Source organism: Capsicum annuum, chromosome 3, assembly GCF_002878395.1.
Source record: "Capsicum annuum cultivar UCD-10X-F1 chromosome 3, UCD10Xv1.1, whole genome shotgun sequence".
Taxonomy (NCBI): Eukaryota; Viridiplantae; Streptophyta; class Magnoliopsida; order Solanales; family Solanaceae; genus Capsicum; species Capsicum annuum.
In genome coordinates this window covers 101,135,885-101,148,342 of record NC_061113.1, presented here as the reverse complement: position 1 = coordinate 101,148,342, position 12,458 = coordinate 101,135,885, and the positions used below count along the sequence as shown (strand labels likewise).

General features: G+C 38.0%; 1 protein-coding gene across 12 annotated transcripts in view; it reads right to left on the bottom strand.

Moving 5' to 3' along the window:
• The window catches only part of LOC107863625, a 44,969-nt gene that overhangs the window by 27,951 nt on the left and 4,560 nt on the right, over positions 1-12,458 (bottom strand). For 8 of the 12 annotated variants that reach the window (XR_007052977.1, XR_007052978.1, XR_007052975.1 and 5 more), the window contains exons 2-6: positions 10,291-10,602; positions 8,638-8,817; positions 7,134-7,269; positions 6,130-6,461; positions 5,757-5,886 (exon numbers count right to left, since the gene is read on the bottom strand). Coding sequence is in view for 7 of the 12 variants with exons in the window: in XM_016709635.2 (XP_016565121.1) it covers positions 5,757-5,886; positions 6,130-6,461; positions 7,134-7,269; positions 8,638-8,817; positions 10,291-10,602 (1,090 nt within the window). In the remaining 5 variants the exon portion in view is untranslated. Of the gene's footprint in view, positions 1-5,756; positions 5,887-6,129; positions 6,462-7,133; positions 7,270-8,637; positions 8,818-10,290; positions 10,603-12,458 lie in introns of those variants that run through there. The other 4 variants (XR_007052979.1, XM_016709639.2, XM_047408209.1 and 1 more) reach the window with 3 other exon arrangements.

The following is a 12,458-nucleotide window of genomic DNA, read 5'->3' as shown; positions in this document are numbered from 1 at the left end:
ACATCTATTGTTTCTTTCTATCCAAATGGACCACCACATGCATGAAGGAATTATGTTCCACCATTTCTTTTGAGCTTTTCTCCCTCCTCTCTTCATCCAACAGCTAAGAAGGTTTGCAGTGTTCTCAGGCATTACCCAGGGTCCTTGAGTTAGGTGGAGGAACATGTGCCATATCTAAGAAGTGATTCTGCAATGAAGGAACAAATGACTTTCCTTACAGAAGAAACAGCTAGGGACAATCTGGAAACTCCTCCTTTTCAATTTCTCCTGAGTCAAGCATGCTCTCCAAAAGAACAACCATGTGAAGTACTTCAGCTTGGTTGGAATGTTACATTTCCATATTTGTCTCCATATGCCCCCTGGTTGTACCAAAAGTTCTCTTTTATAAAGTCTCCCCACTGGCAACCTCCCATCCTTTTCATGTCTCCAGCTTATAGTGTCTAGTTCTGCATTACAACCAGGGAAATCACCCAGGCTCTGTAGCAGCATAGCTACTCTGTCAACCTCCAAATCATTCATGAGCCTTCTAAATGTAAGGTTCCATCCTTGAGGAGACCAGGTCTCTACAATTGTTGCTCTAGGATTACCACAAGAAGAGAATAGATCAGGGTACGCATCCATTAAAGGCTCTTGACCAATCCACTTGTCCTTCCAAAAGTAGATCTTGGTTCCCTCTCCCACTTTGTAGCAAATATTCTCAGAGAACTTAGGCCATAAGTTCCTAATTGTCCTCCAAACAGAAACCCCGTAAGTACTAGTAACAGTATTGGACACCCACTGATCAGTTTGACCATATTTACTAGTAATAACTTCTTTCCATAAAGCATGATCTTCTTTGACGAACCTCCAAAGACACTTTGAAAGTAAACACTTATTCTGGAGCCTTAAATTCTTGATACCAATCCCCCCTAATTGTTTGCTGAGTTGAGTAGTTTGCCATTTGACTAAATGAATACCTTTTCCTTCCTTGTTGCCCAACAACAAGAAGTCCCTCCTCAGTTTGTCTGATTTCTCTTCCACCTTAATAGGTAGAGGGAAGAGTGACATAACATATCATAGTAGTGCATCTAGGACTGAGTTGATCAGGATTGCTCTTCTTCCCAGAGATAAGTACTGTAACTTCAAAGTAGCTAGTCTTTTCCTCAGTTTTCTCCACAATACCATCCCAAATATCCAACTCCTTATGGTTATTGCCCAAAGGCATTCCCAGATAGGTAGTTGGAAATTTTTCTACTTTGCAACTTAAGATATTGGCTAGGCTTTGAATGTTTGCAACTTCCTTCACTTGAAACATACTGATTTTCTGATTTTCCTCCAATTAACAGATAACCCTGAAACTGCCTCAAAAATCACAAGAATCACTCTAATAAAACATACTTGATCTGCCTTTGCATCACAAAATATCACAGTGTCATCAGCATATAACAGTTGATAAATTTGCACTTCTTCACCTATTTGATTTCCCATTCTAAACCCCTTAAGCCAATTCTTTTGTATGGCCACCCCCAACATGTTATTGAGCCCTTCCATGACTAGAATGAATAGGAAAGGTGAGAGAGGGTCTCCCAGGCTTAACCTCTTAACCTCTTTCTAAAGGAAAAAACCCCCGCAGGTTCTCCATTTATCAAAATAGAGAACCTGACGGTTTTTTCAGAGTATTAATGAGGAAATCCCAGTTTACATGATCATAAGCTTTCTTAATGTCAAACTTACACATGATCCCTGGCACTTCACCTTTGAGCCTTGAGTGAACACATTCACTAGCTATTAAAGCTGCATCCATAATCTGTCTCCCATGAATAAAGGCCATTTGGTGTTTGTTGACTAGCTTGCTAACAACCCTCTTCAATCTTTCTGCCATAAGCTTGGCAAAAACTTTATACACTCCACCGATGAGACTTATGGGTCTAAAGTCTTTCAATTCAAGGGCTTCGACTTTCTTAGGGATGAGAGCCACATAAGTGGCATTAAGACTTTTTTCAAACTCATGTCTCTCATGAAAATGTCTCACAGCATTAACGGAGTCAAACTTCAGCAACGCCCAAAAGTTTTGAAAAAAGATCATGGGAAAACCATCGGGGCATGGGGCCTTATCACCGGCACACAACTTTATACAGTTCAACACTTCAGTTTCTTCGAATTGTCTCTGCAACCATTCTCTTTCTTCCTCATTTATGTTGTCTACCTCGTGGAAATTGAACTCTGGTCTCCACCTTTCTGTTTCCTTGTATAGCTTCGGATAAAATTAACAACTTCCGATTGAATCTCTTTCTGGCTCTGTAATAAAATTCCCCTCCACCATCAGAGAGTCGATAGAGTTAAATCTTTTGTGAATTGTGGCCATCTTGTGAAAGAATTTAGTGTTCTTATCGCCCTGCTTAAGCCATTGTATTCTCGATCTCTGTCGCCAAGCTATTTTCTCTTGATTCACAACCTCCTCAAACTCCATAGATAGATGTATTTTCCGTACCATTTCTTCTTCTGCTAGAAGTCTTAGTTCTTGAATCTTCTCTAGTTCTAAGATAACTGGTTCATGATTTCCTCTTTCCTCTGTTTCCAATTATTTCTGTGTGTCAATCTCCATTCCTTCAATTTTCCTTTTAACATCTTCAGTTTTGAGGCTAATACAAAAGACCCTGTACCAGTTACATTGAAGGAAAGCCACCACTCTTAGACCTTGTCAGCAAAACCATCCACCTTCATCCATCATTGCTCAAATTTGAAATAAGATTTTCTCATATTCAATTCTCCACAGTCAAGCAAAATCGGATTATGATCTAATCTGATCTGATCCTACTTTTGGCAACATACCCTGTTTGATCTGGGAAAAAGCCTCATCCTACTACAAGGAGTATAAAAACCTATCTATTCTAGAGGCTGGCATATGGTTGTCACTTCTCCTCCAAGTAAAGCAACCTCCCAGAAGGGGAGGGTCAATGAATTCCATCTCGTTTATCCATTCTGTAAATTCATTCATGGCCCTTCTTATTCTATGCCCTTTTGATCTTTCACTTGGGTACCTTGTGACATTAAAGTCACCACAAGTTACCCAAGGGCCATTACACATTTCCTTGATGTTGAGTGACTCCTGTCAAAGTTCTATTCTGGTTGCAATGTCGCAGGAAGCATATACTACGCTAAGGAACCATCCGAGACTCTAGTTGATGCCTTCAAACTTAACTGTTATCACTTGATTAACAGCTTCTAACAATTCCCCCCTTTAATATCTTTTGTCCCACATCACTACAATACCTCCCCTTCTGCCAACTGCATTCAAATGACACTCCCCATCCATCTATTTTTTGCCACAACTATCTAAAAAATTGAACTTCAGCTTCTGTCAATTAAGTTTCAATTAATACATATATATCGGCCCGCCAATGTTGAATTAGTCTTCTAACTACCCCCTCTTACTTTCACTGTTCACCCCCCTCACATTCCAAGAAAGGATTTTAACCTTCATCGAATACTAGCTATTGTTGTTCTCCCTCTGTTTCTTGGCTTCCCTTCTTTGAACTTCACATTGAATTCCAACTTTCTGACTTTTTGGGCATAGATCTCTTGGCATTGGTTAAGCTGATAGTTGTGTCCCTCTGCCTCAATTCTTCAATTCTTCCCTTCTTTGATCGATTCAGAGAAATAGTTCGAAAGCCACTTCATCGCAGCCATGGAATGCCACCCAAAACAGACGACTAAGCTTTAAGACATTGGAGTGAACCCAACGAGAGGCTCTGTCTTCGATTGCTTGCTCTGAGAGAGGGTCACTAATTTGTAGTGGTATGGGGTCATCATGGAAGTTTGTCCTCTGCTTCATTGAACATTCCCCTTGGGAAAAAACTTCCCTCTCTGAAGAGTTAAAGTACCCTTCTCTCCCCTAACTGATCACCTGTAATCCCTCTTCTTCGATTGTCACTTTCTCTTGTCCTTCAATGACCTCCAAACTCACAGAAAAAGGAAGCTCTGATGGTCTTGCACTCGTTCCTATCTCCTCCCCAGTCAGCAGAGAACCGGATGAAGTGGAAGTTTCTCTCAAGAACAACCTATCGACAAAAGGCTCTGGTTCTTTTAAAAAAAAATTCTCTGGGGATATTTGGGGTTCCTTCATCCCACTGCAATTTAAATGATTTAATTGGCCCAAGCTTTCTTTAATTAAATCTGGCCCCATTTTTTGAATTAATTTTCACGTGTTCCCAGACATGAGCACGTGCCCTTCTTTTCCTTTTGGTTCATAGGTTTTCTGCTCTATTTTATCCTCTGTATCACTGATGCATTAGGTACGAGGGCTTGACAGGTCTCCATCAAATTACTCTCACCCCGAGGTTCAAGCTGTCTTTTGTAAGTCCCTTGAGTCTCGAGCTCTTCTCCATTGCTTGCTCTGAACCTTGCCGGAGCTTCACACAATACCGGCAAGGTAAAAATATGGTCTCCATCACTCACCTCGACATATGCCGAAATGTCTTGCAGAGGACCTCTCACCCATAATCGGGCCCATCTCAGGTGGTTTCGGAGTTGGGTTTCCTCTTCTGTTTCGATCCACAAACAACATTGGTTACCGATCTCCTTCATCGCCTCCTCCGACCAGAGTTGGAGAGGAAGTCCTAAGATACGGACCCAGAACCAGTCAAATTTTTCCTGTGTTGATATGGCCCCGGTCATCGAAGACCACCAGTCTAGCTCCATAAAATAATTGTTTCTCTTCTATCTTCTAGAAAGTACGTAATCTGCATCTCTTCTAGATTGAAATTCAAAGAGAAACTGAATACCATTCAGATCGAAGATCTATAGGTTGAAGATGTCTTTCCAAGTTAGTTGGACCCATTTCCTTAGATCATTACGAGTTGGGATCTCGTCACAATCTAGGAAACTGCCAACCAGACTTCTTTTCAACGGATCTCTCTCGCCATTGTCACTGCTTAGGGCGCCGTTTGTAGTCCATCTGTTCTTTTGGATAGCACCCCTGTAACTCCCCTTACCTTTGTCCCTCTTTGTACTCGTTTCCCCTGCATTAGCATTTACTTGTGACTGTAATTCTTTAATAATGAAAGACTCTATTTTTGTCGATAGCATGGTCCATCCTTCATTAAATGAGACAGAATAATGACTGATCTCTCTTCTCCATTAACTGTGATAACCGAAAAAAATCTCCTGGAATTATTGAACTTCAGAGTACAATAAATGTAGGTAGTCACATCCCTGCACCTTCGAGTCTTGAATGATTTTCCTTTAATTTCAGAAGCCTCTTTTAATCTTTTGCATAGCCACCCTAAAGCAGCTCTACTAAGTTGCATCCTCCTCATGTAGGGTTTGGCACTCTCTACCCACTCAAACCAAGTTTTTGAAGCAGATTGTGATTTCGTTAAGCCAAAAGACTTTCCCCCTAAACGGAAATAGATCCTATTTGCCATCCTAAAAAAAAAAGAGGAGAGACTTGAAGGGAAACGAAAAGGAGATTGGACTCCGGTGAAAGAAGTCCACCGGAGATTGGATGCCTAGGGCCAGAAGGGACCCTGAAGCTTTGCCTAGGGAAAAGTGCCTGGGAGAAATTCCATTTCAATTTCCCGCCATTATTTTAACTTGAATATCTCATCATTTTTTTAATGGAAACAGAACAAATTGCAATATCTTTTAAGTAGTTTGAATTGAGGACCATGCGAACTCATAAATAATTCATTGTGCTTCAAGCAATTATGAGGACAAAGAGAGGACAGTAAGGCATTAATGTCATATGCTCCGAACTCCAATGTAATTGAAGTTACCTGAAGAGTTGATTTTGAGAGAAGAATGGAAATAGAAGTTCTCAACATTCTCCAAAAATCATTTCCACATAGGTCGCGTGATGCAGGTTCCCATATATCGCTAAGTGATATCCTCGACAAAAATATTGGCCTAGACAGAAGATTCTCTTTGATGAAATAGTCATTTCAAAAATCAATGGAACTTAAATCTCATTCTTTAACCAAAGAAAATAACCACAGCAGCAGTAGAAAGAACAACAACAACAAGAAAAAACTTCGATAGATTGGAGTAAAACATGAGTTTTACTTACACATAAGAGTGTGTGCTAGTCCTATCAGAACACATACACTCGGTCATACAGCAAGATAGAATTTAATACTCAAGTGGACATACCTTAAATGAGATTCAGTTTCAGTAACATCTATGTCAAGCTCTACTTGCTGTTTATGTGTTGAAGTTAGGACTCCAATCAAAACCAGCAGCTTCTGTAGAAGCCTACCACGAGGCCCAGCTGCTGAAAGATTTTCTTCATAACGAGTTACTGCATTTTGTGCAGCTTTCAAAAGGGGAAGGTCATTTTCTGATAATGTGTCAATCTCAAATGGCTTATTTGATATGTGCTGGTCGTCACTAGATGTTTGCTGGAAAATCGGAACATGTTCCAACCAAAGCTTGATGTTTTCGGCCCAAAGTGCATTGTCTTTTGTGATAGATCTTTCCAAAACCTGGCGCAAGAATAGATGGAAATCTTAGAATGATTTTAACGACCTTCAAAACCAAAGGAAATATTTGCATCTACATCAAAGCACTAAATGCATTAGGAAAAATGACTATATCACATCAAGTTGAATCATCATGATAAATCAATCAATATGGTTTCACATATATATGCAATCATGAATAAACAAAGACCAGAGTGATTGAGCTTGAGCCTTCACATGTACTGCCTAATTGTGCCACACATGACTTTCAGATTTCTAGTAATCTTGTCATGTCTGTCTCAATCAAAACAATCTGTTGATCTAGGAGAATGTCTAGTGAAATATTTGAAATGATGATCATCTATACGCTTTTTAATAACTTTTTTATTTAGCTTCTTTTCGTAGATTTTTTTTTTTTTTTTTTTTGGTGAGAAGGAAAAAACGAAATCTACAAAAGAAGCTAAATAAAAAAAGTTATCAAAAGAATGCACTAATTTGGTTAATCTTTCCAATTCTTTTGGAGATAAATTGAAGTCTGTAACGGTGATTGGCCATCAAATCCAAGAAATCAGGTTCAGGTGTAATCAGGAGAAAAACCACCAAACCAACAAAATTTCCCCTCCCAACAAATATTGAGGACCCTTAGAAAGCAACTACTACAAAAAGGAAAATTTTGATTTACCAGTACCAACATACCTCAGTCAACCAAGTACTAAATTTCTTCAGTGGTTTGACTATCACAGAGAAAACTCCTTGTATAAACTTCGACTGCAAGTAATCTAGTTTTTCAACAATTAGCAAACCCTTCTGCCTCTCAGTTGCATAACCACGCCTGCATGCAAATGTTCATGACTTTAATACAAAAAGAAAACAAGTCAAAAGAGAGGTGTAAGGGAATGTGTAATGAGGTAGGAATTTCAACAGATATCCTCCCACAAGTGTAAAACCCCTTTAGATATCCTCATATACTCAATTTGGAACTTTAATATCTCAAAATCCTCCCTCAAGTGTAATCCAATTTTGGGGTTCATGCGCGAACTCTGAATACAGACTGATAGTCTAAGAATGGACTTGCGAAAAGTTGGTTCCGATTACATGTGGAAGAGTTTGAGCATTTAACCCAAAACCATAAGGTAATAGTGGATCACAAGCTTTATAGATTCATGAGTTGGCCTTGTACATCTGATATAGAATTTAACAAAGAAGTATCTTCTCCAGCTGACAGGCGGTCGGTCCGGCCAACTTTTCTTTATTTTCTATGTTTTACAAACTACTACTTTCAGGTGAGTGTCCAACAGCAAAACACCTCTTCTTCTGCTGCTGATTCTGCAAGATCTTCTCTCTTTTTTCCCATGGTAATAGAGTTCGAATGTTGAACCCATCTGAACATGGATTTCTGGTCATTGTTCCAGAAAAATCTAGTTCCGCTCTGTTTCTTCAACATATTAGAGTTAAGTGATCAGAGCTTTCTTTTCCTTTTTTCAAGTTATCAGAGTTTGGTTTTGAGTTCCTCTCTGAATGTTGACTTTTCTGTCAGATTCAGGAGTTGGTCAGTAGCAGGGTGGTCCACATACGAGTAGGATCCTATTTCATATCCACTATTGTTGAGCCCATTCTGGATCTTGGAAGCTATTCCATCCTTTTTTTTTTAGTCGGGTTAAGCCCGTAACTTAATTCTCATTATTCTTAAAGTGTCATACAGGCTCCATAAATAGTGCCGAGTTATGTTTTTTGGGGTATGGTATTCATTTGACATCGCGAATAACTTTTTTTTTTTGTTTCTTTAAAGGGAATGTTTGTTCATAAAGGCCCGCTTGTTATTCTAAAAGTTTCAATTAAAAAAAGAAGATTTACTTTTGTAACACAGTTTCAAAATCTATTTGTTTTCGCAGAATAAATTAATGAATTGAGATTCATGGGCGAGGTTTGCTTGGTGCAAGTTGGAATGAGTCAGGTACCGTTAACGTCTCATCCCATTTTGGAGCGTGAAACCCAAATTGTTCCCCACCTTGAGGTTGAGTGGATGAGGAGAAAGTCAAGAAAAATCATTAAGACTAACATGTAAAATATTATTGTTGATTCTTTGGAAGTCAAGATATTAATTGGATAAAGAACTAAGAAATAATTTTCATATTTTGTATAGCCAGAAGCTCCTTTATAAGGAGTCTTTTTGGTACTCAGAAAAATTATCTACACGAACCTGAATAATATGGCACTGGACTGAGATGCACTCTTCCAGTCAACCGATATTGGCAAAGTAAGAAGATAATCAGTATTTAGAGCAGATGTAAGTCTCAGATCTCTAGCAGACAATTCTTCAAATCCTGCATTGGAAAGCAGCTGTAGGAAAGCATGTTGAAAACGACTGGAAACCGCAGTTCTACAGGAAATTTCAGATGGTAAGTCACATATAGTTAAGAATAATCAATGTCTACTAATTGTTATCATGAGAACACCAACGTAAAAACCGAAAGCATATAATATTTAACACTGCAAGAGTGCTATCATGAGAACACCAACGTAAAAACCGAAAGCATATAATATTTAACACTGCAAGAGTGCTAATAGATATTTGATGTATAGGTGTGTCACTTTTGCATAGATTTCTTGCTTGAGCTTAATAAAGCACTATTTTTAAGTTCACATAGTTCTCATTTCTCGAAAGCAGTTTTAATAAAATCGTCAGTGATTTGTCCTCGTCTTTTGTCATGTTGCCTCAATTTGAAGCAGTCTAAGGGTGCATTTATTTTTTTTAAGATTAAGACATCTGAATCTGAATGAATATCTGAATGATTAAGATATTATTTCTAGATCTGAATACTGAATGATTAAGACTGTTTGTTTTTTAACATCCGAATGTATGTAATATATTTATTCATAATAAATATGTAATTCAAATTTTAAAAATAATAAAATATTATATTATATGAAAAAAATATTAGATAAAACTTAAACATTAAAATTATTATTTGAGTGATAATTAAAATATTTAAAGAGAGTTTTGAGAGAATAAATTATGTTTTAAAAAGAGTGAATATTATTTGAGTGATAATTAAAATATTTAAAGAGAGTTTTGAGGGAATAAATTATGTTTTAAAAAGTGTCTGAACATCATCCAGACTCTTTTTCATATTTGACTGATACAGAGGCTTTCAGATACATTAAGAGGAAGTTTATAAAAAAAAAACAAATGCACTTAATGGACTGAAGTCTGAACCATTCAGATTCAGATCTCCATTAAGTGCAAACAAATGAGGCCTAAACCCATATCAAGTTTCCTCACGTTTTTTCAGCTTCTTTCATTTTTTTGTATTTCCATTATAAGACAAAGCTTTTAAACAAACAAAGTTGGAAAAGAAATTCGGCAAAACAACAAGATGCACCAAATTTTAAGAGAATTCCACACCAACCTTTTCAACGGAAACTGGGGATTCTCCTTTGCTGACTTGCCAACCCCTGTTTAATTGGTGGGCTGACAAGTCAGCAAATCAAACCTTGATTTAGAAGGCATCTTCCCAGTTCCCTAGCCTTCAATACTATAAATTTTGTTCTTTACCTTTCTCAACAATGTGTCTTCATGCTGAATCAGAACTATACCCGGATCAAAGATTGGCAAAGAACTTTGTGACCCCCACGAAGAATTTCAATTGAGCATCATGAAATAGCAATTTCTGCCAATAGACAGTTCTATACGCTATTTCGTTTAATTTTTACCTCAGTTGTCAGTTCCAGTGATAGATTTTAGAGCCTAGTGCATTTCATTTTCTTTTGCTTGATCTTATATAGTGATGCAGCTTAAGGTATTTATTGAACTTTATGATATTACATGCTACTATAGAAGATAGAAACATACCTAGACTCCTCAAGAGAGTCTTTGTTGACAAATTTGAGAAAGGAAACATAAGGAGATCCTGAGAATTGATTAGAACCTGAAGTCCATAGATTCTTCAGATCCACGTCCTTGCCATATTTATCCATGTTTCCAACCTTCTCAAAATCACTCGTGACGATGTCAGAACCCCTTCCATTTGGTGTGAAATTTCTTTCTTGGCCAGATGAAACAGCAGTATTATTACTACTAAGATTGGAATGAGAGCGATCATATTCAACTCGCATTTCCTCTAAGATAACTTTGTGTTCGGCATGGAGAATCAGGTCCAGGCATCTGCAATTACAGAAATTCTATTAGCACAAACCTGAAACTGAACCCAAAAAGCATTCAACAATTAATGTTCTAACTTTTAAAGGAGAAAAAAAACGGGAAATGATTTATACAACTATAGAAGGGAGTGACTAGGATTCTGACTTTCATGAAACATACTATAATTTATGATGTGAGGAAACAAAATTTAATCAGATGTCGAAATATCCTTAATCGTCCTATGGTGTATGTTAGGGCGATTAAAGATATGTACAACGGAGCCAAGACTCAAGTTAAGATTGGGGGAGGGGACTCGGAGCACTTCCCCGTCTTGATGGGGTTACACCAAGGATTGACGCTTAGTCCATTTCTTTTTGCCTTGGTGATGGGGGTTTTGACGCAGGAAATTCAAGATGAGGTGCCTTACTGTATGCTTTTTGCAGATGATGTGGAGTTGATTGATGAGACTCGTAGTGGAGTGAATGCTAAATTTGAGGTGTGGAGGCAATTCCTTGAGTCTGAAGGGTTTAGGTTGAGTAGGTCCAAGAAGGAATATTTGGAGTGTAAGTTCAACAAGGTGTCTTATGAGTCTAATATGGTTGTTAAGCTTGATACTCATTCTATCAATAAGCGAGATAGCTTTAAGTATCTAGGGTCTATGATTCAGGAGAATGGAGAGATTGACGAAGATGTCACTCATCGAATTGGGGTAGGGTGGATGAAATGGAGGCTCGCCTCCGGAATCTTATGTGACAAAAAGGTACCTCCTAAGCTTAAAGGCAAGTTCTACAGAGTGATGGTTAGACCGGCGTTGTTGTATGGGGCGGAGTGTTGGCCTGTTAAGAAGGCCCACATCCGAAAGATAAAGGTGGCGGAGATGAGAATACTTCGGTGGATGTGTGGGTGTGCTAGGAAAGGTAGGATTAGAAATGAGGTTATTCGAGATAAGGTGAGAGTGATATCCGTGAAAGTCAAGATGAGGGAAGCGAGGTTGAGATGGTTTGGTCATGTGATGAGGAGGGGCGCGGATGCCCCAGTGCGGCGGTGTGAGAGGTTGACTAGGGATGGGTTCAAACGCGGTAGAGGTAGACCGAAGAAATATTGGAGGGAGGTGATTAGACCGGACATGGAGCAGCTCCAGCTTACCGAGAACATGACCCTAGATAGGAAGTTGTGGAGGAGGCGGATTAGGGTAGAAGGTTAGGATGAGTTTAGGATGTTGTATCTTTTGTTGTACTACTTGGTGTATCTTGTGTTATTATTGAAGTTTATGCTTCAATCAATTTTGAAACAAGTGCATCGGTTAAAAGTTTTTTATTTATGTTTCAATTAATTTTGAAACAAATGCATCACTTAAAAGATTTTGAGTTACAAAGAAAATGAATGTGAATTTTACAATTCATTCATTTACATTTTAGGTTCTTGAAAGAAAGACATTTTTTTGTTTTAAACTATTCACGAACATATTAACTATTACTTAATTAATACTTTGACTTGTGAATGAAACTTTTATCCTATAAATAGTGTTTCTTTTGTTTGAAAAGACAAGCACTCAAAAAACACTTATCCCCATTTGAGAGACATTGATCAAATGGTGAAATCACCAATTCAAGAATAGAAGAGCAATATTCTTGAATGCTACTTGTTTTGTGGCTTAGTTGAATCCCGAAGATAGAGTTGTTACTATTTCTTCCGTTTGCTCGTGGGAGAGACTCCAACTATCTTCAAGAAGCGTATTATCGTGCCTCTAAGCCAAGCAAGTTTTATTTTGAATTCTTGTACAATGATCATTATTTTTCTAACACTTGTATATGATATTATTGAATATGTTGATTTCTATGATATTTTCTCCTTTGACTATGCCTTGTCTAGATTGTTTT